This window comes from Emiliania huxleyi (assembly GCF_000372725.1).
Source record: "Emiliania huxleyi CCMP1516 unplaced genomic scaffold EMIHUscaffold_56, whole genome shotgun sequence".
In the NCBI taxonomy this organism is placed as follows: Eukaryota; Haptophyta; order Isochrysidales; family Noelaerhabdaceae; genus Emiliania; species Emiliania huxleyi.
Genome location: NW_005197803.1, coordinates 7,341 through 33,957, shown reverse-complemented (window position 1 = coordinate 33,957; position 26,617 = coordinate 7,341). Strand labels below are relative to the sequence as shown.

The 26,617-nt window shown below is 66.0% G+C and overlaps 4 protein-coding genes across 4 annotated transcripts; all 4 read left to right on the top strand.

Moving 5' to 3' along the window:
• The first annotated feature begins 1,577 nt into the window (after positions 1-1,577).
• On the top strand, positions 1,578-2,508 carry EMIHUDRAFT_357133 (hypothetical protein). The gene has a single exon (XM_005765184.1). The coding sequence runs from the start codon at positions 1,605-1,607 to the stop codon at positions 2,346-2,348; it is 744 nt and encodes a 247-aa protein (XP_005765241.1). The 5' UTR covers positions 1,578-1,604; the 3' UTR covers positions 2,349-2,508.
• Positions 2,509-3,765: 1,257 nt separating this feature from the next.
• EMIHUDRAFT_437217 (hypothetical protein) lies at positions 3,766-5,917 on the top strand (the record flags this gene model as incomplete). The annotated part of the gene is made up of 9 exons (XM_005765183.1): positions 3,766-3,782; positions 4,125-4,136; positions 4,391-4,527; positions 4,597-4,692; positions 4,763-5,020; positions 5,099-5,497; positions 5,571-5,657; positions 5,722-5,781; positions 5,852-5,917. Coding segments are annotated over exons 3-9 (1,077 nt in total), but the record flags the coding sequence as incomplete, so codon positions are not given.
• A 1,138-nt stretch (positions 5,918-7,055) lies between these two features.
• On the top strand, positions 7,056-11,633 carry EMIHUDRAFT_213006 (hypothetical protein; the record flags this gene model as incomplete). The annotated part of the gene is made up of 6 exons (XM_005765182.1): positions 7,056-7,372; positions 9,055-9,349; positions 9,429-9,455; positions 9,612-9,746; positions 9,834-10,213; positions 10,394-11,633. The coding sequence occupies 6 exons, from the start codon at positions 7,056-7,058 to the stop codon at positions 11,631-11,633; spliced, it is 2,394 nt and encodes a 797-aa protein (XP_005765239.1).
• A 2,573-nt stretch (positions 11,634-14,206) lies between these two features.
• Positions 14,207-16,641, top strand: EMIHUDRAFT_213004 (hypothetical protein; the record flags this gene model as incomplete). The annotated part of the gene is made up of 2 exons (XM_005765181.1): positions 14,207-14,750; positions 16,277-16,641. 2 exons carry the CDS (start codon positions 14,207-14,209, stop codon positions 16,639-16,641), a joined length of 909 nt encoding a protein of 302 aa, XP_005765238.1.
• Between the last annotated feature and the right edge of the window lie 9,976 nt (positions 16,642-26,617).

Here is a 26,617-nt window from a genome sequence, read left to right as displayed (position 1 = left end):
TGTGCGACCTGTGCTGGCCCACTTGGCGGCATTCCCGGTCAGTGGTGAGGCGCAGTTCAGAGCTGTCGATGGCGCGATGCCGCACTGGTCCCACATTGGTGACACGAGACCACCACGTTTGCCGGTCCAAGAGAGAGGCACCGGCGCTGTCCTGAGAAGGTGCGTGGTCCCTCTTGACTGCCCATGGATGCGCGCGAGGCTGTGTAGGCATAGCCTCGAGATTGCCAGCAGCCAATCCGAGGCAGTTTGTGACGCGCATTGCGCCAGAAGCGTGCACACGATGGAAGGACACCTTCCTACTGGCCGTACGATCAGGTCGTCACTGAATGCTTGATACTAAGGCCGCGAGCTATGCAGGTGATCAATTGTGCATCATGGCACGGTCAGCTGCGCCGACAGGCTGTCGCAAGGCGTGATAGCATGGCCGCAAGTACGCCGAATTCCCATGAAAACAAGTAAAAAATCGGCAAAAAAGAAAAAAAATTGCGAAAAAATCGGCGCCTGCGGCGGGCCATGGGACCCCATCTCCCCCCCGCATGGACACCCTCTGGGGCCCCCGCGCCGGCCCAGAGGTAGGTAGGTAGTAAGGTGAAGAACAGCCAGGCTCGGACTGGACACCAACGCGGTATGGGTGGACGCTAGACAGATGATGACGACACGCACGAGCGACACACAGACACAAACAAGCTCACAAGACACACAGCCAGCTGGCTGCCACACACCCTGAGTCGGCAAACACATAACTCAAGGCCACATCCTCCCTGTCGCCCCCCCCAGCACTCCACGGTGCCAAGAGTACAAACAAGGGCACAACAAACAACAGACGACAGGAAGTGATATGCGAGGCTAGAGCGGGCTTGCTCCACCTCTAGCAATCTCACCGGCCGGCAAGGCACGGACGAGACCGTATGTGGGGTCTAGTGAGGTGTCTATGGACGCCCTCCTCAGAGGCTAGCTGCCTGCGGCTAGCCCTATATCTCGCACTCACAGGCAATGACAATCCAATGTATGAGTGTATGCAACATGCAAGCAGAGGCGCGTGTGCTGATTCTAGATCGCACGCCGTGGCATATGACTTGGGAGGCGTGCGACCGCAGCGCACCCGTCGTAAGGTCGGCGGGCGCGCGTGTCAGCGAGAGAGTTGCGGGCGGAGCAATACCCGACACACACACACGTGCGGAAAAAGAATTCTCAAGTCCGGCTGGCCTGCTCCGGCATCGACGTTGACCTTGAGCCGAAGCGACCAGCCGTCGCAGGCCCGAAGGCTGTCCCTGTACGTCCTGGTCATGGCCGCCCGCCTCTTCCGCACCTGCGTGATTGCCGCCGCGGGCAGCGCGGTCGCTCTGCAGCGCGGCCGGCCGTTTGCTGGCCGTCGCTTCTTTGCGTCCGCCACCATGGCTGCGCCGGCGGCCGCTTCAGAGCGGGCCGCCCGCGCGAGGCTGAGGCAGAAGCTGTCCGCCGCCAGAGCGCAGATGGCGGCGCCCGTCGCCGCCTCGCCGCAGCGGAAAATCCTGCTCGACTCGGCGACAGAGCAGGACTGGGACGCGGTCGTGGCGGCGCTCGAGCCCTTCATGAAGGAGAATCGCGTCGCGCGGCTGCGCGAGATGCTGGACCGGCGGCGCGGCGGCCTCCACCTCGTCCTCGAGAACATCGGCGACCCGCACAACGCCGCCGCCGTCCTGCGCACCGCCGAAGGGCTCGGTGTGCAGCACGTCCACGTCATCGAGTCCATCAGCGACTTTCACGTGACGGACCAGTTTGCGGGCTCTGCAGCCAACCGAGGCCGGCCACGCGCTGCCGGCACCAACCTGGTGTCGATGGGCGCGTCGCGCTGGCTCACCGTCTCCCGGTACACCAGCTCGCGCACCTGCCTGGCGGCGCTGAGGGAGCTGGACCTGCAGGTGCTGACCTCGGACTGCCCTCCGCTCTCGGACGAGGAGGGCTCCGGCGTGGAGGAGGAGACTGCGCAGCAGGCGCAGGGGGAGGGAGGCTGGCAGACGCACAAGAGCCACCAGTTCGAGGCGCGGCCGATCGACGCGCTCGATTTTGGCGCGCGGCCGGCGGGCGCCGCCCTTGTCTTTGGGAACGAGCGGCGCGGCGTCTCCAAGGCCTTTCTGGAGCGCGCCGACGGCTCCTTCTTCCTGCCGATGTGCGGCTTCACGCAGTCCTTCAACATTTCGGTGGCGGCAGCCATGTCACTCTGGGCCGCAATCGCTTCGGGACACTTCCCGGAGGGCTCACTGCCCTCCGAGGCCAAGGCGCGGCTCATGGCGCGCTGGCTGCTGCGCGACGTCAAGGCGGCGAAGCCCATCCTGCGCGCCGCGGGCATCGAGGTCGACGAGTTTTGAGGCCAGGTGTGGGCCACCGAGACGTGGGGCCCCTTGACCAAATCTCAATGGCGGTGCTGTGAGAGTGGCTATTCTAGAGTACAACCTTCGTGAGAAGGTGTATTCTATATCTAAGAGAGGTGGGCGGTTTTTCTTTCCGACAAGAACCACTTATGCTTCCGACAGGTTGGCACCGAGTACCGGCCACCGCCTCGGTATATACGAAATCCGCGGCACCAACTTCGGATTCCCGGAATATGCGGAGATCGGCCACACGGCGTCTCCCCGTCTCCCCCGCCCTCTGCCTCTCCCTAAGATGCCCTATGAGCTATGTGCCGCACCCCCCTCCAAAGTCCCTCTGCTCCGTGCGCACAATGCCGCTCTCCCCGCATGCTAGCTCGTTCACCGTCTGCCACGCGACGCCACAGCGGTGTGGAGAACGACGGACAAACGCTGCATTTGCCATTTGCAGGCCCCACCCGCCACCCCCAGGCCGTGCCAGTTGGCCCGCAGTTCTTGGTGTCCATGTGTGACCTCGTCCAGGTGCTGAACGTGCGAAAGTTTGTTGCTCAGCTGGTTCGCCGCCTCCCTCGGGCGTCCGCACCCTCGTCCGCCCCCGCCTCCGCCTCCTCCTCCTCCTCCCCCTCCTCCTCGTGAGACGTGAGGGCCGTGTCAGGGTCCACCAAACTGTGAATTTCCAGAGAGAATTTTGAAACCCAACAAGAAATCACGACTCCCTCATCTTCTTGAATTTCCACAATTGTGACATGAATAGAAGATATTCCCGAGAGTAGAGAGAAAGAAAGAAAACGGACATCCCCACCTAGGGCTGGGTCGAGGACAATTCAAGCCCAAGCCCCCAAGCCCCAAGCCCTCGCTGTGCTGAAGACACACATGAGGCGCCACTCTCTCACACACACCCCACTCTCCTCTCGCACGGCGACTCGCTCGGATATTTCGGCGGAACTATCTGGGAGCTGTGTGGGGCAGGCTGCAAGCGTGGCATCGAGGAGGCCTCGTTTCTCGGCTAATCTCGGCGCCTTCCACACGTCTGGCGGCGTGATGGTGTGGCAGTAGTCGGGCGAGAGCGAAGAGATGACGACGATCTCCGTCTTGATACTTGAAGATGACGGAGGCACAAAACACAAACACAAAAGGATTTGACCAACTCCCTCGCACGACACTAGGCATGGGCTGGCGCGCACTGGCACTAAGAAACACAGGTACACCACCGGAGCCGCCTATGCTACTCCTGCGAGGAAGGCGAGGCACTTAGGTCCGTGACCGAAACAAACATCGACGACACGCAATCTCAGGAATGCTGCTGCCCCTGCCCCTTCGCCGTCGGGGGGTTGATGGAAAAGATCAGCGAGACCTCGAGAGAGTGTGCCGAAGGCGCTCTTTTTGATCGAGCGGTGTGAGAGCTCCGTCGGTGCCCCGCGCCCTCGCACTCAGGAATGCCCCTGCCCCTCCCTCCTCGCCTCCTCCCCTCGCCCCGCGCGATGCGGCGCGTGTTGCCGTTTGCGCGAGCGTGCCCGGCCGCTTCGCCCAATCTCCCAAGCGCTGCAGCGCGCTCGTGCCGGGCTGCCCGCCGTGCTGCGACCGCCGCGCGAGCGGCTCGTTCCGAGGATCGAGCGCCACGAATCTGGCACAATCGGATTGCCGGTCGGAGCTGAGCGCGGCGCCGCGAATCGCCTCCATGCCTCCTGCGCTCCCGCGACGCCCGAACCAAACCCGTGCCATGCTCATCCCATTTTACGCTGCTGACGCGCCCTCCGCCGCCTGCGCGCCTCGCAGATCCAAAACAACGTGAGCGAGGCGGGTGTGCCGCGGAGTTCCTTGGCGCTGGGACTCAAGTTGTGTACGCTGCGAGTAGGTGCGGCCCTCTTTCCCCTCCCCCTCCCCAAATTTCACGGCCCGCAAAGACGCTCAGAGCAGAGAGAAGGAGCACTTGATGGCCCGATTACGATGTGCAGCAATCAGAGAGGAGATTAGCCGAGATTCATGCGAGATTTAGCCGACGTCTCGTCCGTTAGTGCCTGAGATCGCCCCTCCTCTCATAGGTACGAGCAAAAACTCGATCGGCATCATGTCAGAGAACCAGATGACAGTGAAGGTCGGCATCGTGTCGGCCAAAGACGGCCTCATCAATGTCGTCAACTCCGAGTCGAAGTCGCCTCCGCTCCTCGGAGCTAAGGCGGTGCGTGTGCGCTTGTCGCAGAGCTACCATCTCCTCCCAACACGCTCCCATTCTCCCGCTCGCCGACAGGCGAGCGGCGCCAAGAACGCACCCGCTGAGGACGTGACCGTGGCCGAGTCCGGCGCGTCAATCAAGGAGTTTCCGGTGGAGGATCCCGCCCCGGCGGCGAGCGCCTGGCATTCTGCGCACGTGCGTCTGCCGACCCACTCCTTCATCCGTCCCGCGTGATGCGTAGGGCGTCGCCGACTGGAACGTCTCGACCAAGGAGGTTCCAGAGGAGTTTCCAGATCCGGCCGGCGAAAAGGCCGTCGGCATCCCGCCCGAGAGCGAGCCCGGCCCGCTCAAGGACGGCATTGACGCGGGCGGCGGCAACGTCGCGGGCGAGTTGTCGCCGATGAAGTCCTTCGCGAAGGTCGGAATCGTGCCGGCTGACGACGGCCGCATCACGATCGTCATCTCCGAGTCGGTGTCGCCTTCGCTCCTCGGAGCCAAGGTGCGCGTGCGCTCGCCAGGATCGTTATCATCCCTCTCCCGTCTCTGAAAGCCTGTGCGTACTTTCCCTCGCCCACAGGCGTGCGGCGTCAAGAACGTCAAGGACATCCCCGTGGCAAAGTGTGGCACGGAGGACGTCCTCAAGAAGGACCCGGCCGCGGAAAAGGCGCCTGACGCGGGCCCGGTCGACTCGGACAAGGCCAAGGCCATGTTCGCCGCCCACGCGCCGAGCCCGCCCGCCGTTTTCTGGTCCAAGTTTGAGCGCCCGGCCGCCGGCGCCATCAAGGGCGCCCTCAAGAAGGACATTCCTGCCGCAAAGACTGGCGCGGAGGCTTCCGTTGACGAGACCGGCGTCATCAAGAACGACCCGGCGCTCGAGCCGGTCAACAAGATCGACACGGCTCTAAAGCAGGCGGCGGTTTGCGGCGAGACGCTGCCGTCGATCAAGGAGTTTCCGGAGGAGGAGCCCGCCCCAGCGGCGAGCGCCTCCCAGCACCATTCCGTGCACACACTGTGGTCGACCCCATGACTCTGTCGTACGTCGCGCGCAGGGCATCGACGAGTGGGCTCTCAAGCCGGCGGCGGCCGGCGGCGAGATGCAGCCGTCGATCAAGGAGTTTCCGGAGCCCGCCCTGGCGGCGATGCTTCTGCGCCGTGCGCCTGCCGACCACCCCTTGACCCCACCCCGCTTTCATTGCGTAGGGCGACGACGGCTGGACCGTCTCGGCCAAGGAGTTTCCAGAGGAGAAGCCCGCCCCGGCGGCGAGCGCCGCATTCTGTGCCGTGCGTCTGCGGGCCCACTGACGGACCCCGTCCCGCCTTTGATGCGTAGGGCGAGCCCGACTGGATCGTCTCAACCTCGCGCAACAAGACCGAGCGCAAGGGCGATGTCACGTCCACGAAGGTCTCCAACAAGTACGATCTGCTCGACGACGTCGAGACGAACGTCAAGGCGGAGATCGACGAGGACGAGAAGAAGGGAAAGGAGAAGGGCGCGTCGGGCAAGGAGTCCTCGGCGTGCGCCCGCTCCTCACAGACGACACACACTGCCCCGCGTTTACTCGACAGCGCGTCGCGCGCGCCGCAGGGCGAATCTGTCTCGCCCGAGTCTGTCGGTGGCATCGGCAAGGCGCCCCGCGGCTCCACGCCGTCGACCACAGACTCGGTGCTCGCCGCCTGCATACGCCGGATTCTTATTCGCCCCGACGCTCACCGCCACGACCACGCCCCCTGTTCAGGGCGCGACGGTCAAGAAGACCGCGACGGTCGAGACGTCCACGACCGCCACGCCGGAGGGCTCCGGCTCCGCCTACGGCTGGTTCTCCTGGCCCAAGTTCTGCTGGCGCAACATGCTTTGCACCGTCTTCATCTGCCTCATCGCGAGCGGAGGGACTTTCGCCTACTTCTCGCACGGCTCTGACAGCCTTCTCCCTTCGATCGCTGTGCCCGATGCGACGGCGCTCCCGACCGAGCGAGGGCCGCTGTTTGCTCCGTTCAACCCTACGCCCGACCCGGTCGTGCCCGACCCGCCCAACGTGGTCGAGGGCCCCAACTGGCTCATCGCCACCTCCGGCCTCTGCGCCTGTGAATACACAGTTGTCCAGGGCGATACTTGCTGGAGTCTGACTCAAGACTTTGGTGTCGAGTACAGTGCCATTGTAGATGGTCGCACGAGCCAGGCGTGCCCAGATGCAGTTTTGTGGGAAGGCGATCCGATGTGCATTACTGCCCCAACGAAAGGCCAAGACAAGTGTGCAGCTGCACCGTGCGCCTGTGAATACACAGTTGTCCAGGGCGATTCTTGCTGGAGTCTGACTCAAGACTTTGGTGTCGAGTACAGTGCCATCGTAGATGGTCGCACGAGCCAGGCGTGCCCAGATGCAGTTTTGTGGGAAGGCGATCCGATGTGCATTACTGCCCCAACGAAAGGCCAAGACAAGTGTGCAGCTGCACCCACCCCAGCACCCTCGCCAACTCCAGGACCCTCGCCAGGAAGTTGTGCTTGGCCAACTGGATTTCAGACAGAGCTCTATTGGATGCCTGCAACCGAGAAGGACCCGCTGCTCTCTGACGAGATCCTGAAACGCGTTACGAAAGTCATCATGGCTTTTGTGGGGACTTACGCATTCTATTATCCTTTTGGGCAGAAGGATTATGATTGCAAGTCGACGTGCACCTTCGCCGAAACATGGCCGGTTTTGACCAAAGGCAGCGAATGGGCCAAGCGGATGAAGGCTGTTAATCCCAACCTCCAAGTGACGATCTCGTTTGGTGGATGGAATCAGGGGCCCGGTGATAAACCCGCCAATTTGCCAATCGGTTCAATGGGCAGGCAATGCGGCACTCAGAACCTGTCTCGAGCTGTGACGCCCTCCTCGCTGTCTGACTGCGTGGACACGCCGGCTCTGTCTCGAGGCTCCGCACAGCGTCTCCGCCCCTTCGTTGCTAATATTGCAGCAACTCAGCTCCAACCACTTAATCTGCGTTGGTAGCCTGCCTGCCGCGATCGCCGCAGCCAACGCCGTAGCCCCCGCGCTTCCGATGGGATTCAAACTCAGTGTCTTCAAACCCGCCGCCGGTGGGGAGCTCCGCTTGCCGCACGCCTGCTTTTCGCTGCACATGCTGAAGCCGCCACGCTGAAAGCTTGTGCTGTGAATCCCCAGGGCCTCCAGGGCTCGCACCTCAACCTCTCACAGACCAGCGCACAGCGCAGGAGGTATTTTCTTCTCAATAACAAGGCGGTGATTTATCAAACTCGGTTTCTCTTCTCGACAGCGTCTCTGAGCATTTGCGACTGCACGCCGTCCCGATCGAGTGAGATCCACGGTGAGCGCCCTGCCGCGCCCGCCGCCCAACGCGAGGGCCGGGGCCCCGCGCCGCTGAGCCCGCCCCCCGCCACTCCCTCTCCCTCCCCTCCCTCTCCCTCCCCGCCCGCGCGACGCGTGCAGGGGCTCGCGCCACCGCCCGAGCCGCGCCTCCGCCCTCCCCCTGTACTCTGTCGCGGCGCGATCCCCGGCCAGCATGATTGCGCGCCACCGCGCCCGCGCCACGCCCTGCCGCGCCACGCCCGCGCCAGGGCTCCGGGGCTGCGCCGCCCGCTCCGCGCTGGAATTGCCCATGCGGCCGCCGCCGCATCCTCAATTTCTCCGCTCATCGGACACACTGTCCGTCCAATCAGGTGCCGAGTCTGAGGTGCGCCTCGCTCTTCATCTCCATCTAGATGCCTCCACCCTTCCAACCCGTCCCCACAAAGAAACGCAAACACAGCCCACTTCCCTGGCGGGGCGCGTACCACGGCTTCGCACGAGTCGCGCGGCCTCCCGAGCGTCGACGACGCCGGCGCACCCTATGGCGGTCGGGTCGTCGGCGCCCGAGTTCTTCACGGTGATTCGCCCCGCTCGTGACCGAGTCGGACGAGGGCGTCGGCGACATCGTCGTCGCGCCGCCGTCTTCAACTCGATGACCATCGTCGGCCTGACTGGCATCTTTGCCGGGCATCTCGACCAGCAGAGGCTCGCCTGATCGGCATCACGGCGCTCGTGCAGGCCAGGCATTGAACGACGTGTCGCCGTGCGTGCCTGACTACTGCGGCCAGGCCATGAACGACGATTCGCCCACCGCCGCTTCGTTACTGCCACTTCCGGGCCACCGCCGCCGTTGTGCCGCCGCCTCCGCCGCGTAATGTGCCGCCGCAGCCTTCACCGCCGCCACCGATGCCTTCGCCGCCCTGCGGTGGAAACGGCCGCGGGGGAAGGGCCCCCCCCCCCCCCCCCCCCACACCGCCGCCCTCGCCCTCGCCCTCGCCCTCGCCCGCAAGGCCTCTCTTTATTCTCTGGCCCTCGTCGCCTGCAACACTCGCCCGAACTTTAGCCCGCTCCCTCGTGACGCCGCCCTCCGCAGGCTCAACGTCCGAGCTTTGTCCCCCGTCACTCTCCTCTCATTTCAGACCCCACACATGCGCATAGCTGTTCGGACTGCCGACCAATGCAGGCGCCTTGCCTCACCCCTCTCACGGGCGTTCTCTCTGCTCTGCAGGACGCGCGCCGAGAGGCGCTACATGGTCGACTTCAATGAGAGCGAGGGCGAGTCGGCTTTCTTGGTTGTGAGATCAACAAAGGGCGTCTGGTTCGACAACCCCCACGTGTTTCATCGGAGCCTCGCAAAGGTGCCAATCAGCTTTTGTTTCGCGGAGGGGGCCCAGGTTCAGACCGAGCTCGGGCCAACGGCTTCCGTCAAGGTCGGTGGCTACTTCGCTTCCAGTGCGGATTATGAGGAGTGGTATCAGCGCCGCCGCGCGAGCCTGACGCTGGCGCCTTCGCTCGGAGCTGAGGTGCGCACTTTTACGCCAGGATCGGCATTGTCCCTGCGGTGACCCCGTCTCCAAACATTTACGTTTCTCCCTCGCGCAGGCATGCGGCGTCAAGAACGACGTCGTCGTGAAGGAGGAGGCCGCCGCCGAGGAGGCCGCCTCCGAGGAGGCCGTCGTCGCCGAGGAGTCCGCCACCAAGTCCGCCGCCACCGAGGAGGCCGCCGCCGCCGAGGAGGCCGCCTCCGAGGAGCCCGTCGTCGCCGAGGAGTCCGTCACCGAGGAGGCGACCATCAAGCCCGCCGCCGCCGAGGTGTCCGCCGTCGCCAAGGAGGCCGTCGCCGAGGAGGCCGTCGCCGAGGAGGCTGCCAAGGAGGTCGAGAAGCCGGCCAAGACTGTTTCCAACGCGCCCGACCCAGCGGTGAGCGCGCCGCAGCATTCTCCTGGCACTCCTCGCTCTCCCACCGGTAATAATCTCCCTTCCCGCGTGCCCCTATCGCGCTTGCAGGACACCACCTGCTACCCGGGCCTGCCCACGCCGAAGGTGGCGGGGAAGAGCGGGCCCGCGTCGGCCCGCAGCGGCTCCGCACCGGGCTACGTGGACGGCGTCGAGGCTGCAGTCCGCCGGCTGGGCGAGAGCGTCAGCTACCAGGCTACGCCCGCCGACGGCAAGAAGTCGCCGTCGCCGGGAGTCCCCACCTCCGGCGGCATTGCGCCCGTGGCGCCCAAGCCCCTTGGCGCGGTCGCGGGCGCGGGGCTGGCTGAGGCCGAGGCCGCCAAGGAGCGCGAGCACTGGGAGGGGCGGCTCAAGAAGGCGAAGGCCGCGCTCGATCTCATTGCCGAGCGACGGGAGAAGTGGGCGGACTTGCAGTCGCGGCGCTCGAGGAAGTGCCGGCGCAAGGCAAGGCGCTGGCGCAAGCCGAAGACTGGCAGGAGCCACGGTCGCGGCCGCGGCCGCCGCCCGGACCGGCGCCGCGAGCCGCAGACCACGTCCGGCAAGGCGCCATTCGCCGCTGGCACGTGCGGCGCCGGCGCTGGCACATGCGGCGCCGTCGCTGGCACGTGCAGCGCCGGCGGTCGCGCCGCCCTCAAGGCGGCGGCCAACTGCGTGCAGGGCGGCTACACGAAGGCCGAGGGCGCCTTCCGGTGGCTGCTCCTCGTCTGCATGCCCGCCTTTGGCCACTGCGCGTCCGCCGTGCCTAGCCCGACGGCGGTGGCCTCGGCCTTCTCGTCTGCCGCCATTTCGTGGCTCACGGCGGGTCCGCTGCAGGTCGCTGCCACGGTCACTTCCGTAGCCGTGATCGGCACGGTAAAGTGGCGCCGCAAATCAAAGGCCCGCCGTTTCGGCTGGTCAAGCTTGCTCGGCATTCTTCTCTGCTTGGCCACCGTCTCTCAAGCCCAGCAAACCGGCGACTTGAGCGGCTGGGCCACGTCGGCCGACGCCTCGCAGCGGCTCGAATACTTCGATGCAGGGGCGCTGCCTTCGCACAATCGATTCCGAAAGCAAGATCCGCGCTTCACGCACACAGAGCGTGGCTTTGTCACGTGGAACGCACTTCGACTGGGTATCACAGTCGAGGCGGCATCACTGCGCTACAACACGTCGACGGAAAGCTTCGATGGTGGGTATCGCGGCGATGAGTATCGCACCTTCTGCGTATCGGCGTACAAGGCACTCGGCGTCCTCGCCACCGATGCGCCATCGGAGATGTTTGATTCGTACCGCCTTTTCGCCGCGTACCACACTCTCAGGCTCATCAGCTACAATGATGCCACTCACAGCTGTGCGCTTCCGATACATCAGGAGATGGCCGCCGGGCTCGCCAGTGCCTTTGATGCAAGCACGCTGATTGAGATCGTCGACTTTGGAGCCGGCATGGCGCAGGAAAGCCGCTGCATCGCTGAGATCCTGCGTGTGAAGCACGGGCGCACGGCCAGGCTGCACCTCTTCGACATCCCGACACCTCGCAAGAGCTTGCTCGACTTCACGTGCCGCAAATTCGATGGCTTCCAATGCATCGTGCACGACGTCCTCAACTCGACTAAAATTCCACCTCTTGCTCACGCCGTGTTTGCGACTGAAGTGCTCGAGCACATGTATCCGCCCCAAACGATGGGCTTCCAAGAGGAGCTGGCACGCGCTCTCGTGCCGCGTGGTCTGTTCCGTGGCAACGTCGGAGATCATGGGAAGGAGTTCATGCACGTGAATCCGAATACCGCCAAGTCCTGGATTGGTTGGCTCAAGCAGCATGCCTTCCGCAAGCTTCGTGGCGGTCTGTACCAACGAAGCGGGACACTCGTGGTGTGAGGCTGGTGCCGATGGGGGATGGCTCGCTGCTGAGACAGTGACTGAGGAGAATGTCTCGAATGAGGCACGGGGAATAAGACGGTGATGTGGGACGAATCTGGTAGCGGGCGTGCGCCTGGGCTTGTCGCGTGTTAATTGAAGCTTACTGTGAGCACGGCGTCCTGTTTGCACAACATGCATGTATGGTCCTTCAGGGCTGGGCGGTCGTAAAGTAAGTGGACTGTGATAGGTGACCGCTGGCGGTCGCCGCCGCCGTGGCGTGCGCCGTGCGGCAGGAGCAGTGCACCGTGACCGGGTCGGGGGACCACACTCGTACAGTATCGGCGAAGAGAATGCGTACGGGGTGTGGACCCTAGAGTTGACCTGGGGTTGTGCGCTGGGCCCTCCTGCTCGGCTCCAGCCAGTAGACAAGTCTTGTCATCAACAGAGTAGATGGATCTGACCTCGGGGCCGATGTGACCAAGCGCTGGTAGCGTGGTTTAACCTCACACCCATGGTCTCACAGTGTGCCGGCAGTCGCCGAGCAGTGTCGCTCACACAAGCCGCAGCACAAGTGACTGAGGGCCAGTGAGGGCGAGCCCATCGCTGTCACAGCTGTGGCAGCCGCACAGTAGGCTGTGTCAACTGTGCAGAGTGTGTGAGCAGCAGAGGAGCTGCTCTCCAGGCTTCTGTCGCAAAGAGCTGCATGCCACCGAAAGCGCTGTCGAGGTTCGCCGAGCGCGGCGCAGGTTGGAGGACACCGTCACCGACGAGCGCGTTGGACTTTTCACTCCGGACAAAGACGGGCACACAGCGGACGGTGCGGGGCGTGTGCCCGTCATAGCGGCGAGGCGCGGGACCGTCTGTGGCGAAGTGGGTCGCGTCCTCCGATTTCCTCAACTCACGGTCCGCTCCCTCTAGTGTCGCCGGCATGCGGTCCGGCGGCGCTCCACCCCCACCTGCCACCACCCCGAGCGCCGCCGCCACCGCCACCCCGCCGGCGAGCAAGGCTGCGCGCTGAGCTGCACACCCACGCCCGCACACGCCACGGCGCGCCGGCGGCCACCACCACCGCTGCGAGCGGGAGCGCCACCGCCACACGCCAACGCAGGGATGTCCCTTACGAGCGATCGTGGAGTTCCCGGCGAATGCGGGTGCGTGGCACCACGACGGCACCGCGACAGCGCCACGACGGCAACGATATCCAGGAGATAAACGAGCTCCTACTCGAGAAGAATGCCATTGATGCAGCCGCCGAGAAGAGCACTACGCAGATCAGCATGGAGCAAACCATAGCTACCAGCGGCATGTCTGGGGCCATCGTTTCGATGAGGCGTCTGAATGAGACCATCCACCAAGCCGGAATTGACTTTCAGGATTTGCTCGATAAGTACTACGCACAAAAGAAGCTAAAGTTGAGACTGACAGTGAGACTAAATGTTGCTGAGACGGACAAGAACGCGATAGAGACAGCAGTGAGACGGAAATGAGACGGAGTGAAGAAAATTTGAGACGCGATGGAGACGCTGAAAGTGAGTGAGACAGGGACGAAAACACGTGAGACTGAGACGAATCAGTTAAATTTCCCGGATTGTCAGGTCCGCCAAGCGAATGCGAGCCGCATCCGCGGCCATGTCTCCCGCCGCCGCGAGCGAGCGGCGCAAAGAGGCAGCGTCGCGCTTTTTTGCGGAACTGCCACCTGTGGACCGAGCAAAATAGTTAGAGGCTGCGCAGGCCGTCCCGTTTGCTGTTTGAAACGCCTGTTGCGCTGGCCGCTGCGCGCGCGCGCTGGCCGCTGCCGGGGCTCTGTCTCACTCTCACGTGCCGCAGTATATGTCACACACGGCGGCTTCTGCCACCTCTCGATTGGTTCTACTTTCTACGCACACCTACCGGGGAAGGGGCGCTTGGGAGCAGGGGCGGGGGCGGGGGCGGGGGCGGGGGCGCGCAGCGCGGCTGCGCGGCGCGCGCAACAGAGGGTAGGGTGGGGAAGACGGCGAGGAGGGGGCGGCGGCGGCGGCGGCGGCGGCAGCGCGCGCGCGGCGCGCGCGACGGGGGGGCGGAGCAGCGACCGCTGGCGCGGCCGCTGCTCCGTCTGTGCCAGGGACGCGCGCTCTGCGCCGCTGCAGAGCGCGCGCGTCAGGCAAAGGAGGGCAAGCGTGGCGGCGCGGGACGCGCGGCGGCGGCGGCGAGCAGCCGAGTGAGCGGTGAGGCGGCCGGGCGAGGGCGCGGCGGGTGACGGGTCAAGGGAGCAGCCCACACCCGGCGTCGCTTTTTGAGCGACGCCTGTGGTACGCCTGCGCAGGGGCCGCAGGGCGGTCAGTTGTGGGGCGAGGCGGTGCCGGCCGCGGGCCGGGTGCAAGGCGCCGGCCTCGGCGCCGCCTCGGCGCGCCGCACGGGCGCGGCGAGCCTCTGAGCGGGAGCCGAAGGTTAGCCGTGGTGGGAGGTGGTAGGTGGTAGGTGGGGGTGAGTTGACTTTGCCGCAGAGGCCGTCCCTAGCTGTGAACAGCAAAGCGGGACAGTATTCTTTTCTGATGTACCTGTGTAGTGCCAGTGCTGTGCCTCTACCGCCCGGTTCTCGCCAATGCTGCTCGATGTCGCTGCTCGATCATCGCTCGATCATGCAAGATGCCACCGAGGGTCCACTACAGATTGACGGCGCGACGCTCGAAGGTGGCGGCCAGGTCATCCGCACCTCTCTCTCACTCGCCTTTCTCCAGCCGTCACGCCCGCTGCGGCTGCACTCAATCCGGGCTGGCCGCCCGAAGCCGGGGCTGGCCAACCAGCACCTTGTCGGCGCACGCCTCGCTGCCGCCCTCTCCGGGCGTGCGCTGACGGGAGACGACAAGGGCTCCACTGAACTGGTTGCCGCGGCCCACGAGGAGCGGCCTCTGCCACCGTCGCTCGAGGCCGCGGCCGAGACGGCTGGCGCGGTGACGCTCATGCTCCAGGCGGCTCTTCCCCCGCTGCTCTTCTGCGCGCCGGGTCGACAGCTGCTGCTGCGCGGCGGGACCGACGTCAACTTCTCGCCGCCCGCCGCGCACAGTGCGCTCGTGCTCGCGCCTCTTCTCGCGCGGATGGGCGTCTGCCTCGACACCCGAGTGGCGGCTCGCGGCTTCAACGACGGCGGCCCGCTCGGTCAGGTGTGGCGTCCGCCGGGAGCCTCGCACTGCCGCGCCGTCGCCACAGCCGCACTGCCGCTGCTGCGATCCCACCGCCGCCCTCAGTGGCCGGGCCACCGCCGTCGACCCTGGTAGGTCTCGGATCATCACAATCTCGGCGAGAATCTCGGCGAGAATCTCGGCGAATCTCGCCCTTGACCCTGGCAGGTGACGGTGGCGGCCTGCTGCGAGACACCGCTCCCCCCGCTCACCCTGACAGAGCGAGGCAAGCCAACCTCCCTTCGTGCGCTCGTCGCGGCGTCCGACGCGGCCGCCTGCCGCTTGCTTGCAGAGGCGGAGGAGCCTAGATGTACAGTCCGAGTGCACAGTCCGCCGGTCCGTGCCACGTCCCGCACGGACGAGTACACAGCTGTATCTACAGTACGTTCGGCATGTACAGTAGGCCTCACTCACACGAGACGGCCTCACTGCTGCAGTACAGCACACGTCACCTGTACGGCACACGAGACGGCACGACGGGGCCTCACTCACACGAGACGGCACGTGTGTTGTGAGCTGCAGTACAGCACAACACAACACAACTAAGACGGCACAGCACAGCACAGCACAGCACAGCACCGCACAGCACCGCACCGCACCGCACCGCACCGCACCGCACCGCACCGCACCGCACCGCACCGCACCGCACCGCACCGCACCGCACCGCACCGCACCGCACCGCACCGCACCGCACCGCACCGCACCGCACCGCACCGCACCGCACCGCACCGCACCGCACCGCACCGCACCGCACCGCACCGCACCGCACCGCACCGCACCGCACCGCACCGCACCGCACCGCACCGCACCGCACCGCACCGCACCGCACCGCACCGCACCGCACCGCACCGCACCGCACCGCACCGCACCGCACCGCACCGCACCGCACCGCACCGCACCGCACCGCACCGCACCGCACCGCACCGCACCGCACCGCACCGCACCGCACCGCACCGCACAGCACAGCACAGCACAGCACAGCACAGCACAGCACAGCACAGCACAGCACTCCCCCCTCCCCCCCCCGATCACGAATCGGAGGGTCCCCGAACCGTTCCCCTTGCCCTCCGGGTCGGGTCGCGCAACAAGAGCACGCCCTCCTCTCCTAGGCTTTGCAGCGAGCGCTCTCCGCGGCGGCCGCCCTGCGCGGCGTCGAGGTGGCGGTCGAGGTCGATGCGCCTCCCCCAGCCGCCGAGGAATGCGCCGAGGCCACGCGAGGGCGCGGCGGCGGCGGCGGCGGAAGCGGTGGCGGCGGAAGCGGCGGCGGCGGAAGCGGCGGCGGCGGTGGCGGCGGAAGCGGGGGCGGCGGAAGCGGCGGCGGCGGAAGCGGCGGCGGCGGTGGCGGCGGAAGCGGCGGCGGCGGAAGCGGCGGCGGCGGAAGCGGCGGCGGTAATGGCGGGGATGGCAGCGGCAGGGGCAGGGGAGGCGGCGGGGGTCGTGGCAAGGCCGGTAGGGGCGGGCGGGGGCGGGTGGAGGCGTCGGTGCAGCTAGCGCTGACGACAGACTCTGGGTGCGTGTTGAGCGCAAACTCGGTGCAGTCTCTCCCCCGCGGCGACCTCGGACCCGCCGCCGACCGCTGCTGCGCCAAGCTGCGCGGAGAGCTGCTCGCACTGCTCGAGAGCGGCGCGTGCGCCTGCGAGCACACGGCCGACCAGCTGATCGTGTTCATGGCCCTCGCCGGCGGCACGTCGCGGCTTCGTGCGCCTCCCGCCGCGGCGCTCTCCTCCCTCCACTTGCCCACCGCCGTGCACTTTGCGGAGCGCCTCTCTGGCGCCACGTTCCGGATCACCGAGTCTGAAGACGGGTGTCAGCTAGTCGAGTGCGACGGCGTGGGCGCAAGAGCGCGGCCCGCGCCGCTACTTGAATGATTTGTCGGGCAGATCCCTATATCGTGCGCAGCTATGTTGGGCGCTGCGTATGACAGTGCGTTCTTCTTGACGTTTAAAGGGGGTACGGGGTGAGGCTCAGCTGACACAGTCACAACTGACCGCGAGCCCCACGGCCGTTCGGCCGCCGAGCGTCGCGAGGACCCACTTCCGATACAGCGTTTTTCTAGGCCGGCGCGTGCCACACACCGCCCCTACAGCGGGCAGCGGGCTCAAGTGAGCACGCGCGCGAGCACACACCGCACGATGCTACACACGAGGAACGAACAAGCTACCGCCGCCAGTCCAGCTAGTCCAGAGCCTGCGCTCACCGACAATCGGCGAGCAGTTCCACGACAATTCATGTGTTCTGTAAGATCTGGCAGGTGCGAACGATGACCAGCGCAGGCCGCGCCGCGAGGATGCACCTCCGTTCGCCCTGCTGAGCCAGGTCCAGTTACTCGTTCTTCTCTTCGGCTGCCATCTGCGCCCGCGTCGTTCGCTCGCTGATGGTTGGCATTCGCCCGCCGGGCGTGGAAGTGCCGCAGCAGGAAAAGATGACAAATCCGATTATGAGGACCCCGAGGACGATAGGCGTGAGGGTCACGTTCTCGTCGAGTTCGTCGGACGACATTGCCCTGGCTGGGGCGCGCTCGCTCGCTCGCTCGCGGTGGCCGAATCAACGAGGCGCGAAAGAATTTTGCCGCGTCGCACGACACTGGGCACGGGACTGGCGCGCACTGGCACTAACACAGGTACACCACGGGAGCCGCCTAAGCGACTCCTGCGAGGGTGGCGAGGCACTTAGCTCCGTGCACCCGCCCGCCCCCGCCACAGGCAAGCTCATTCACAACCTGCTCTGCGATTGCCGTGTGAAGAACGACTGAGATACGCTGCTTCTGCAGCCCCAGCCAATTCTTAGTGGTCCAAGTCACCTCATCGAGGTACTGGGCCCGCGTCAGCTTGTTCTGTAGCACGTCCGCCGCCTTCCGGAGGATCTCACGGACCCCCTAACGAGGCGCAAAAGAATTTTACAAATTAGGTCGATTAGATAACACTGCGCAAAAGAAAACATGGTGCTGAAGCCGTCTCGGTAGGTAGGTAGGTGTTACCTCACACTGTCTAGGCAGAGACAAGGAGGGCCCCCGCCCGCACACACGAACCCACACATACAGAGAGGGACGAGTGCACGCATTGGGCATCAGAGAGCCATAGTGTTTTGTTGTTGTTTGAGGCGCGGGAGGGGGGCAGCGAGGCGGCGCCACTCGGCGAGGAGAGCGGGGAATAGATGGTGGTGGAGGCGTAAAGAGGCGCGGCTCGGAAGGGCGAGGCGCCGGCTCGGAAGGGCGAGGCGCGGGAAACTCCGTACGCCGGGAGGGGTTGCGGGAACGCCGTCGCGGAGGAGCGGAAGCGGAGAGGTCTCGGCGTCGTAAGGCGACTTTACCGTACCCTGGGGCGATGACCGGGGGCGGCGTCGAACGGTTCGTTTGGGAGTTTGAATGGGAGAGAGACCCCTGTTGTATCTCTCCCGTCCCCCCCCCCTCCCCCCCCCGTTGCCCGGTTCTTTTCTTGTGCCCATTCGCCCTGACCCCTGTCAGTGCCAGTGGTCACACACACACACACACACACACACACACACACACACACACACACACACACACACACACACACACACACACACACACACCAGCATGGAGCTCGGCGAGCGTTTAGCGAGCCCCTCAGCTAGTAAAATAAAATTGCCGGTCTCAGAGCCCGCGCCCTCGATGGCCGACACACGCATCGCGGATGCGCCGCAGCCGGCGCCGCTCTCTTGGCAGAGCCTCGCGGAAAGCGGGCGGCTCGCCCGCGCGCTTGACAGGGAGAACGCAACCGCGCCACACCTCCGAAAGCTCCGCCTCACCCTCGAGCCCAAAGCGGAGCCGCACACGCTGCGGCTCAAAATGCCGTGCGACTGCGGGAGCTGCATCGTCAAGGCACAGATGAAGGCGGGCGCCTCCTGCCTGGTGCTGGTCTGGAACGAGGAGAAGCAGAAGTGCTCGCTCCGCCTCAAAGAGCTCGCGGACGCCGCGCCAAGCGAAGGGCTGCCCGAGCCCGTGGCCGGCGTTGCGGCTGGAGAGGCGGGCACTCAAGCGGCGGCAAGCACTGCCACTGCCGAGGCGGTGGGCGGTGCGGGCGGCGGGGATGGCGCGGGCGGCGCGGGCGGCGGCGAGGGCGGCGCCGGCGGCGCCGGCGGCGCGGGCGGTGGGGGCGGCGACGGCGGCGAGGGCGAGGGCGGCGACGAGGAGGCCGGCGGTGGCGGAGATGGCGGTGGCAGCAGTGGCGAGGCCGCGCTGCCGGGAAGCAGCGCAGCGTGTCCAATGGCGTTGGACAGCGACGACGAGCCGCCGGAGCCGGCGGCTGGTACGGAGCCTGCGGCCCCCGCGGTGGAGAGCGAGCAGAGCCCGCCCCTGATGGCGCCCGCGGCGGCGGCGGCAGGGGCAGAAGAGCCGGCGCCGCTGGAGGAGGGAGCGGCGGCGGCGGATGCGGCGGCAGTTGAGGCGCTTGTGGCGGAGGTAGCGGAGGGCTTGCGTCTGCATTTGTCCAGCAGCAGCACGGGCTACAAGGGCGTGTACAAACACCACGCCCGCTTCATGGCGCGGCACAGGGTGGGTGGAAGGCTGGTCTCCATCGGCTACTTCGACACGGCGGTGGAGGCGGCGGTGGCGTACGCGCGGGCGGTCGGCGAGGCGCCGGAAGCGGGCTCAGCGGTGGCGGCAGGAGGGCAGGCGTCGGCGGCACCGCTGGGTGAGGCGGCAGAAGGCGCAGCCGCTGCCGAGCCGTCGGTGGAGGAGGCGGTCACGGCGGCGGCGGCAGGGACAGAGCAGCCGGCGCCGCTGGAGGAGGGAGCGGCGGCGGCGGCAGCGGCAGCGGAGGCGCCCCTGGCGGAGGAGGCGGAGGGTTTGCGTCTGCATTTGTCTAGCAGCAGCAGCACGGGCTACAAGGGCGTGTACAAGGGCGACTCGCGAAACGGCCGCTTCGAGGCGAAGCATAGGGTGGCCGGAAGGCAGGTCACAGTAGGCCGCTTCGACACGGCGGTGGAGGCGGCGGTGGCGTTCGCGCGAGCAGTCGGCGAGTACCAGCCTCCGGCTCCTCCGACGGTGGCGACGGAGGCGGAGGGCTTACGGCTGCACCTCTCGAGCAGCAGCAACACCGGCTACAAGAACGTGGTCAAGCACGCCTCCGGCCGCTTCCAGGCGCAGCGCAGGGTGGGCGGAAGGGTGGTCTCCATCGGCTGCTTCGACACAGCGGTGGAGGCGGCGGTGGCGTACGCGCGGGCGGTCGGCGAGGCGCCGGAAGCGGGATCGGCGGTGGCGGCAGGAGGGCAGGCGTCGGCGGCACCGCTGGGTGAGGCGGCAGAAGGCGCAGCCGCTGCCGAGCCGGTGGTGGAGGAGGAGGCGGTGGGAGCCGAGTCGGCAGGCCCCGTCCTTCGAGGCAAGCGAAGTTTGGCGCAGGCGGGCATGGACAACGGAGCTGCATCGTCGGAGTCAAAGAAGTCACGGGCTGGCGTGGAGTGTGGCGCTGGCGGCGACGGCGGCGGCACCGGCGGCAACGGAGGCGGCCCTGGGGTAGGGCCGGGCGGGCGACGCCACTGCCTTGTGTGCCGCCGCGTCGGACGGCGCCACTGCTCCATTCATCGGGAGGCACCCGACCCGCTGGCTCGGCCGGCTACAGCCGCAGCGGTGACACCAGGATTGCGCCAAGAACGACAACAGGGATTGCGCGGGAGGCCGCCGGCAGCAGCACCACCGCCGCCACCGCCACCGCCGCTGCGGGTTAACCAGCACACGGCGCAAGAGGCGGCGCCGCTCGAGCTGGCGTGCATTGGGTGCAAGGCTGCGCACCGGACGATTCACAACTGCCGGGTACGTTTGGAGAGATCCCCAGCGATGTGCCGCCTCGACACTCTTTGACATCGATTGGTTGCCACAGGTGGTGATGGGCCACACTGGCCCGAACTGGACCGAGGGCGCCAAGGAGGAGGGCGAGGGCGAGGGCGAGGGCGGGGGCGAGAACGAGTCGACCGACGCGCCCGCGCCGAAGCGACGCTCCAGCCGCGCCGCCGCCGTCGCACTCTCGGCAGCCTCTTATACCACCCCTCCCGCCGCCTCCTCCTCTTCCTGCTCTGCCGCCACCGCCGCCACTGCACCCACCGCACCCACCGCACTGGCCGCGCCCGCCACCGCCGCCCGCACCGCCGCCTCCACCTCCACCGCCGCCGCCTCCGCCTCCACCGCCGCCCCTGCCGGCCCCTCCCCGCTCTCGAGCCGCCTGTTCACGACCACGCCGGACGGGCGCACCGTGCTGAGGGAGACGCCCCCTCCGCCCACGGGCGGCATGGCGGCCGTCGCCGCGGCGCTGGCGCAGATCAACCTGCAGGCCTACGCCGCCGCCTTTGACGCCGAGGGCTACGACGACATCACGTACCTGCGCGGACTGGACGCCGCTGAGCGGGCGGACGTGGCCAAGGAGACGGGGATGAAGCCCGGGCACGCGGGCAGGTTTGTCAAGTTCGGCTTCGAGCCGCCATGAGCGAGCCCGCCGCTAGGGGCTCAGGGATCAGAGGGTCGGGTCCCGACAGGAGCTCTGTCCCAGTACAGGTATCGAGTGCTTAGTGTGCACCGACCGGGATGCGCGAGCATATGTTGCGGAAGGTCTACTCTCCGACCACATGTCGTTGGTACAGTACTGGCAGTAGCAGGTGTGGTGGTACGGCATACCGAGCACACGCCATACCACAATACAGTAAAGATCTAAGGGGTGTGTGTTTTGGAGATAAGAAAGTGCGTTAAAGTGGTACAACTGCAGGGGAACGACGACACTGGCCGAAAAGAGCGGCACGAGGAGGCTGTCCGGCTTTCATCTGTCCACGCTGGTGCAGCGGCACGGTGCTTCGAGCGAGACGCTGGGGCAGCGCGCAAGGGAACGCAAGTGCGGCTCGGAGGCCTCTAGCGAGAGCAAGTTTGCGCGACTCATGGGCACGGGGCTGGCGTCGGACCATTCGCGGCGGCTTCATCATCCAAAGGTCTTCGATCGAGTTCCGAGGCAGCTCGTCATTCAGCCCGGCGAGTCGGGGACCTCGTGTGCGGAAGCGTGCTCGGATTGCTGGACAGAGAATTGCAATATCGAGTTTAACCGCGGCTGCGACAGCACGTACGCGTGCGGCTGCGATCGGGACTGGAAGATAGTGCGCGGGCTGGTGCGGTTGTGGAGCCTGCTGCAAAAGGTGTGGCGACAACACGTGCGACGAAACGTGCGGCGACAACTCGTGCGACGAGCCGACATACACTTGCCAATGCCCACCACAGCCTCCATCGCCGCCACCACCATCGCCGCCACCACCACCACCGTCACCATCACCCCCGCCACCACCACCACCATCACCGCCACCCCCGCCGCCGCCGCCACTGCCGCCACCACCACAGCCACCGCCACCGTCACCCCCGCCGCCGCTGCCGCCACCACCACCGCCACCACCATTGCCGCCGCCGCCACCACCACCGTCACCGTTACCTCCGCCGCCGCCGCCACTGCCGCCACCACCACAGCCACCGCCACCGTCACCCCCGCCGCCGCTGCCGCCACCGCCGTCACCCCCGCTGCCGCCAGCACTTTTTCCGCCACCTTCTCCACCCACGTTCAGTGGCATACTCAAGGAGCACACCATCCAAATCTCCTCGGCCTTGATCGCCGCTTTTGCCATCGCAATCTACGCAGCCTCCCTCTTTTGCATCGCGACAAGGGCGGCAGGAGGCTCCCATGGGACTGTCGGAGCCAGGAGGACGGCGGCCCCGGCACGCTGTGCTGTGTTTCCCTACGGTTCACGCTAATCGTCGCCGTCTCCATCTCCGTCTTCGACTTCCTCACAGACTTCATGTACTTCACCGTGACCCTACTTGGAGGTGGTGGGCCTGCACTTGGATACGAGACGTACCCGTTGCTCGTCCTCTCGATTCTCATGCTCACGCTGCCCAGCACCGTCTACGCCAGCGTCTTGGGCTTCCCGCGGGCATTTATGCACGCTTGGATACAGGAAGTCTTCTCCTTCCCGCAGCACTTTTTGCGCCATACGTTCGGCACAAGCTCCTGGGCTGAGACCAGAAAGTTGATACATGACCCACGCACGGTGGGTTCTGAGTCGCGCATACACGGGAAGTTCATCCTCTTCCGCCTTGTCGAGCTTAGCTACAGCGATGACGACTGGTGCAGAAGCATGGAGCGCGCGACTTGCCATGTCATATGCTGGGCCCTGTTCATCAGCTCAGCCTTGCTAAGTCTGGTCGGGCACGTCGTGTTCGCTGTCCTGAAGCTACTGATCTTCTGGCCCCCATCGGTACTCGTGTGCCTGATGCTAGGAATGAACTTGCGTCTGTTCGTTGTCTTCCCGGCCTTCCTGACGTGGGTGAGGATGACGCTGATCCGACAAAGAGGAAGAAGGAAGCTGAAATGCGTGCACCCACGGTGAACGCCATCAACGTTGTCCACCATCGACCCGTTGACCAGCGCTTGCGGCCAGCACTCGATGTGGTCACACTCTCAGGCATGAGAAGAGTGCTTCTTCAGGTACACCTTGCTGATGATCTGGTAGTTGCTGGTCCAGCGGAAGGCCTCCCCATCGTTGTCGCTCGTCAGCTTGTAGTACTTGCACGCTCTGTTCTGGTAGCGCGGGCCGTCTGGGGGGGTCCCGTCACCCTTCACCTCACGGTACCACCGCGCCATCCGGGTGCTCATCTACGTGCGCGACACAGCTGACCGTGCCCTCGTCATGCAGCCGAACCCCGACCGCAACCTTGAAAGCTACGTGCGCGGCTGCACCGCCAGCGCGCGGCGCGGCGCGCAGAGTGGACGAACATACCAGGCCAGAGTCTGGGGCTCTGCTGCGCAGAGCTGACGCGCAGAGGGGGAGAGAGGAAGAGGTGTGTCCTCGGACGCGCGCCACTGCTTTTTTAAGATCGTACTATGGTGAAGGAACACTACGGCAACTCTCCGACACCCGCACTCGCCACTCTCGAGGTACACTCTCACCAATGCGCGCTTATGCGCGCGCTCAAACTCGACGTCGCTCGCATCCGCGCGCACGACCGCATCGCAGCTGTGGGCGCCGGCCAATGAGTGCCAGGTGGGTGCTCCAGGGGAGGCCGCCGAGAGTTTGCGAGGAGCATGACCTCGCCAGGCTCGCCACGGCGGTGAAGTTGAAGCGACTGTCGCTGCATCGGTGTACGAACTCTGTTCACAGATAGGTTGATAAGAAACAAGAAGCTCACATTCACAGCCTTGTTATTGAGAAGAAAATGCCTCCTATGGCGCTGTGCGCTGGCCTGTGAGAGGTTGAGGTGCGAGCCCTGGAGGCCCTGGGGATGGGGTTCACAGCCTTGTTATTGAGAAGAAAATACCTTCACACCGAGCGAGTGCCTGCGGCTATAGGTCCTACCCGGGTATAGCAGACAGCCAGCCAGGCATCTTCAAATGCACTACGAAGCACCTGGCACGTCGCCTGCCGACGCGCCGCTGCTTGGGCAGCGAGTCGTGCTCGGCGGCCTCTCTTCCCGCCCCGAGCTGAACGGGCAGCGGGGCGTGGCGCGGAGCTTCGAGGGCGGGCGGTACGCGGTGGCGCTCGAGGGCGGCGGCGAGAGCGTGCGGGTGCGGCCGGGCAATCTGTCGCCGGCGGTGTCGAGGGGTGGCGTGCCAGTCTCCGATGCGGTCGTGGCAGCGGCTGAGCGAGGCGAGGAGGAGGCGTTGCTGGCGTGGCTTGAGGGCGGCGGGCGGGCCGACGCGACGTACGAGAGAGGTGGCGTGAGCGGCGTCACGCTGCTGATGCGCGCCGCTCGTCACGGCCACGAGCGGGTGGTCGATTTGCTGATACGGCACGGCGCTGACGTCAACCTGCAGAGCAGCAACGGCTTCACCGCGCTGATGGCCGCCGCCGACCAAGGCCGCCCCGCCGTCGTGCAGCGCTTGCTGCGGGCGGGCGCAAACGCGGCAGCGCGCAGTGCGAACGGCATGACGGCGCGTCAGTGGGCCAAGGAGCAGGGCCACGCCGAGTGCGTCGAGGCGTTCCGACAGCACGTCAAGGAGTCGGTCGTGGCGGGACGGCCCACGGCGACGGCGCTATCTCCAGCGGTGGCGGCGGGGCGGGCGTCGAGCGGTGCCGCGGCAGCCCCCGATGCGGTCGTGGCAGCAGCTGAGCGTGGCGAGGAGGAGGCGGTGCTGGCGTGGCTCGACAGTGGCGGGAGGGCCGACGCGACGTACGAGAGAGGTGGCGTGAGCGGCGTCACGCTGCTGATGCGCGCCGCTCGTCACGGCCACGAGCGGGTGGTCGATTTGCTGATACGGCGCGGCGCTGAGATCAACCTGCAGAGCAGCAACGGCGAAACCGCGCTGTTGTACGCTGCCCGCCACGGCCACGAGCGGGTGGTCGATTTGCTGCTGCAGCACGGCGCGGAGATCAATCTGCAGAGCAGCAAAGGCGTCACCGCGCTGATGACCGCCGCCAACTGCGGCCACGAGCGGGTGGTCGAGCTGCTGCTCCGGCACGGCGCGGAGATCAACCTGCAGGACAGCATCGGCATCACCGCGCTGATAAGCGCCGCCAGCAACGGCTACGAGCGGGTGGTCGAGCTGCTGATACGGCGCGGCGCTGAGATCAACCTGCAGAGTAGCGACGGCGTCACCGCGCTGATGGCCGCCGCCCTCTTCAACCACCCCGCCGTCGTGCGGCGCTTGCTGCAGGCGGGCGCAGACACGGCGGCGCGCGCTGAGAATGGCTGGACGGCGCTACAGTGGGCCAAGGAAAAGGGCCACGCCGAGTGCATCATGGTCTTGTCGGAGGCGGCGGCGGCTGCACACGGCCGGGCAGGGGCGGGCGGCGCTTCCTCGGGCGCGAAGGCGGCAGCTGAAGACGCGCCGCTGCTAGCCGAGCCATCCTTCACGGCGAGCCGCGAGTTCCAGCGGGCGGAGGCGATGGCACACGTGCAGCAGGCGCGCGTACACGCGTATGAGCGCGCGATTCGTGACAGTGGCGACGGTTCAGTGCCGGGGGGGCTAGGTGGAGGAGCGGCGGAAACACACTCCGCGCGCCAGTGGCTCTCGGGCAAAGTGGCCAATGCTATCCGGCACGACGCCGAGCAGTTCGGCATGTCCGGCGGTGAGAGCTCGACGGCGCTCACCGGCGAGCGTGTCGGGCGGGCGCGTGAGCTCGGATGCTAGCAAGCACAGCAGAACACAATGTGTGTCCTTCACACACGGCCGACTCCAACTACCCAGCTGCCCTGCCCAGGAGACCCAAGTGGCATCTCATCTGTAGATGGACCGCTGCAATGTGCAAGAATGTGCACAGCTAGGGGTGCAGGGCGCCGTGGGGGAGAGGAGAATTCCCAGGGGGGGTCCCACCGTTCTGGCATGTCAGGGGCTCTTATGAGAGGTGTATTTTTTTTTCGTCCCTGTGTTAGAGCCAGTGCGCGCCAGTCCCGTGCCCAGTGTTGTGGGAGGGAGTTTTGTTGTAAACTTTTTTTTCGTGAGACCCAAGATGCAAGAAGACGCGAGAGCCGAGACCAAAAAAGAGGGCCCCTGGGGGGGGGGGGGGAGGAGTAGAGAAACGCGTGCGTATCGTAACGATGCACCAGACAACAAACTCTCTCTCTCTCTCTCTCTCTCTCTCTCTCTCTCTCTCTCTCTCTCTCTCTCTCTCTCTCTCTCTCTCTCTCTCTCTCTCTCTCTCTCTCTCTCTCTCTCTCTCTCTCTCTCTCTCTCTCTCTCTCTCTCTCTCTCTCTCTCTCTCTCTCTCTCTCTCTCTCTCTCTCTCTCTCTCTCTCTCTGCACCAGCGATGCACGTTAACAATCATGGATAATAAGCCACGGGCCGGAGCTCCCGGCTGCAGACGCCAGTGCTGACGCTGGGATGATCGACTGGGCGGCGGCGGAGGCGCGGGAGGGGGGGGGC

Coding starts and splice junctions, on each gene's coding strand:
- EMIHUDRAFT_357133 (XM_005765184.1), top strand. CDS start 1,605: ATGCTGGACCGGCGGCGCGGCGGCCTCCACCTCGTCCTCGAGAACATC.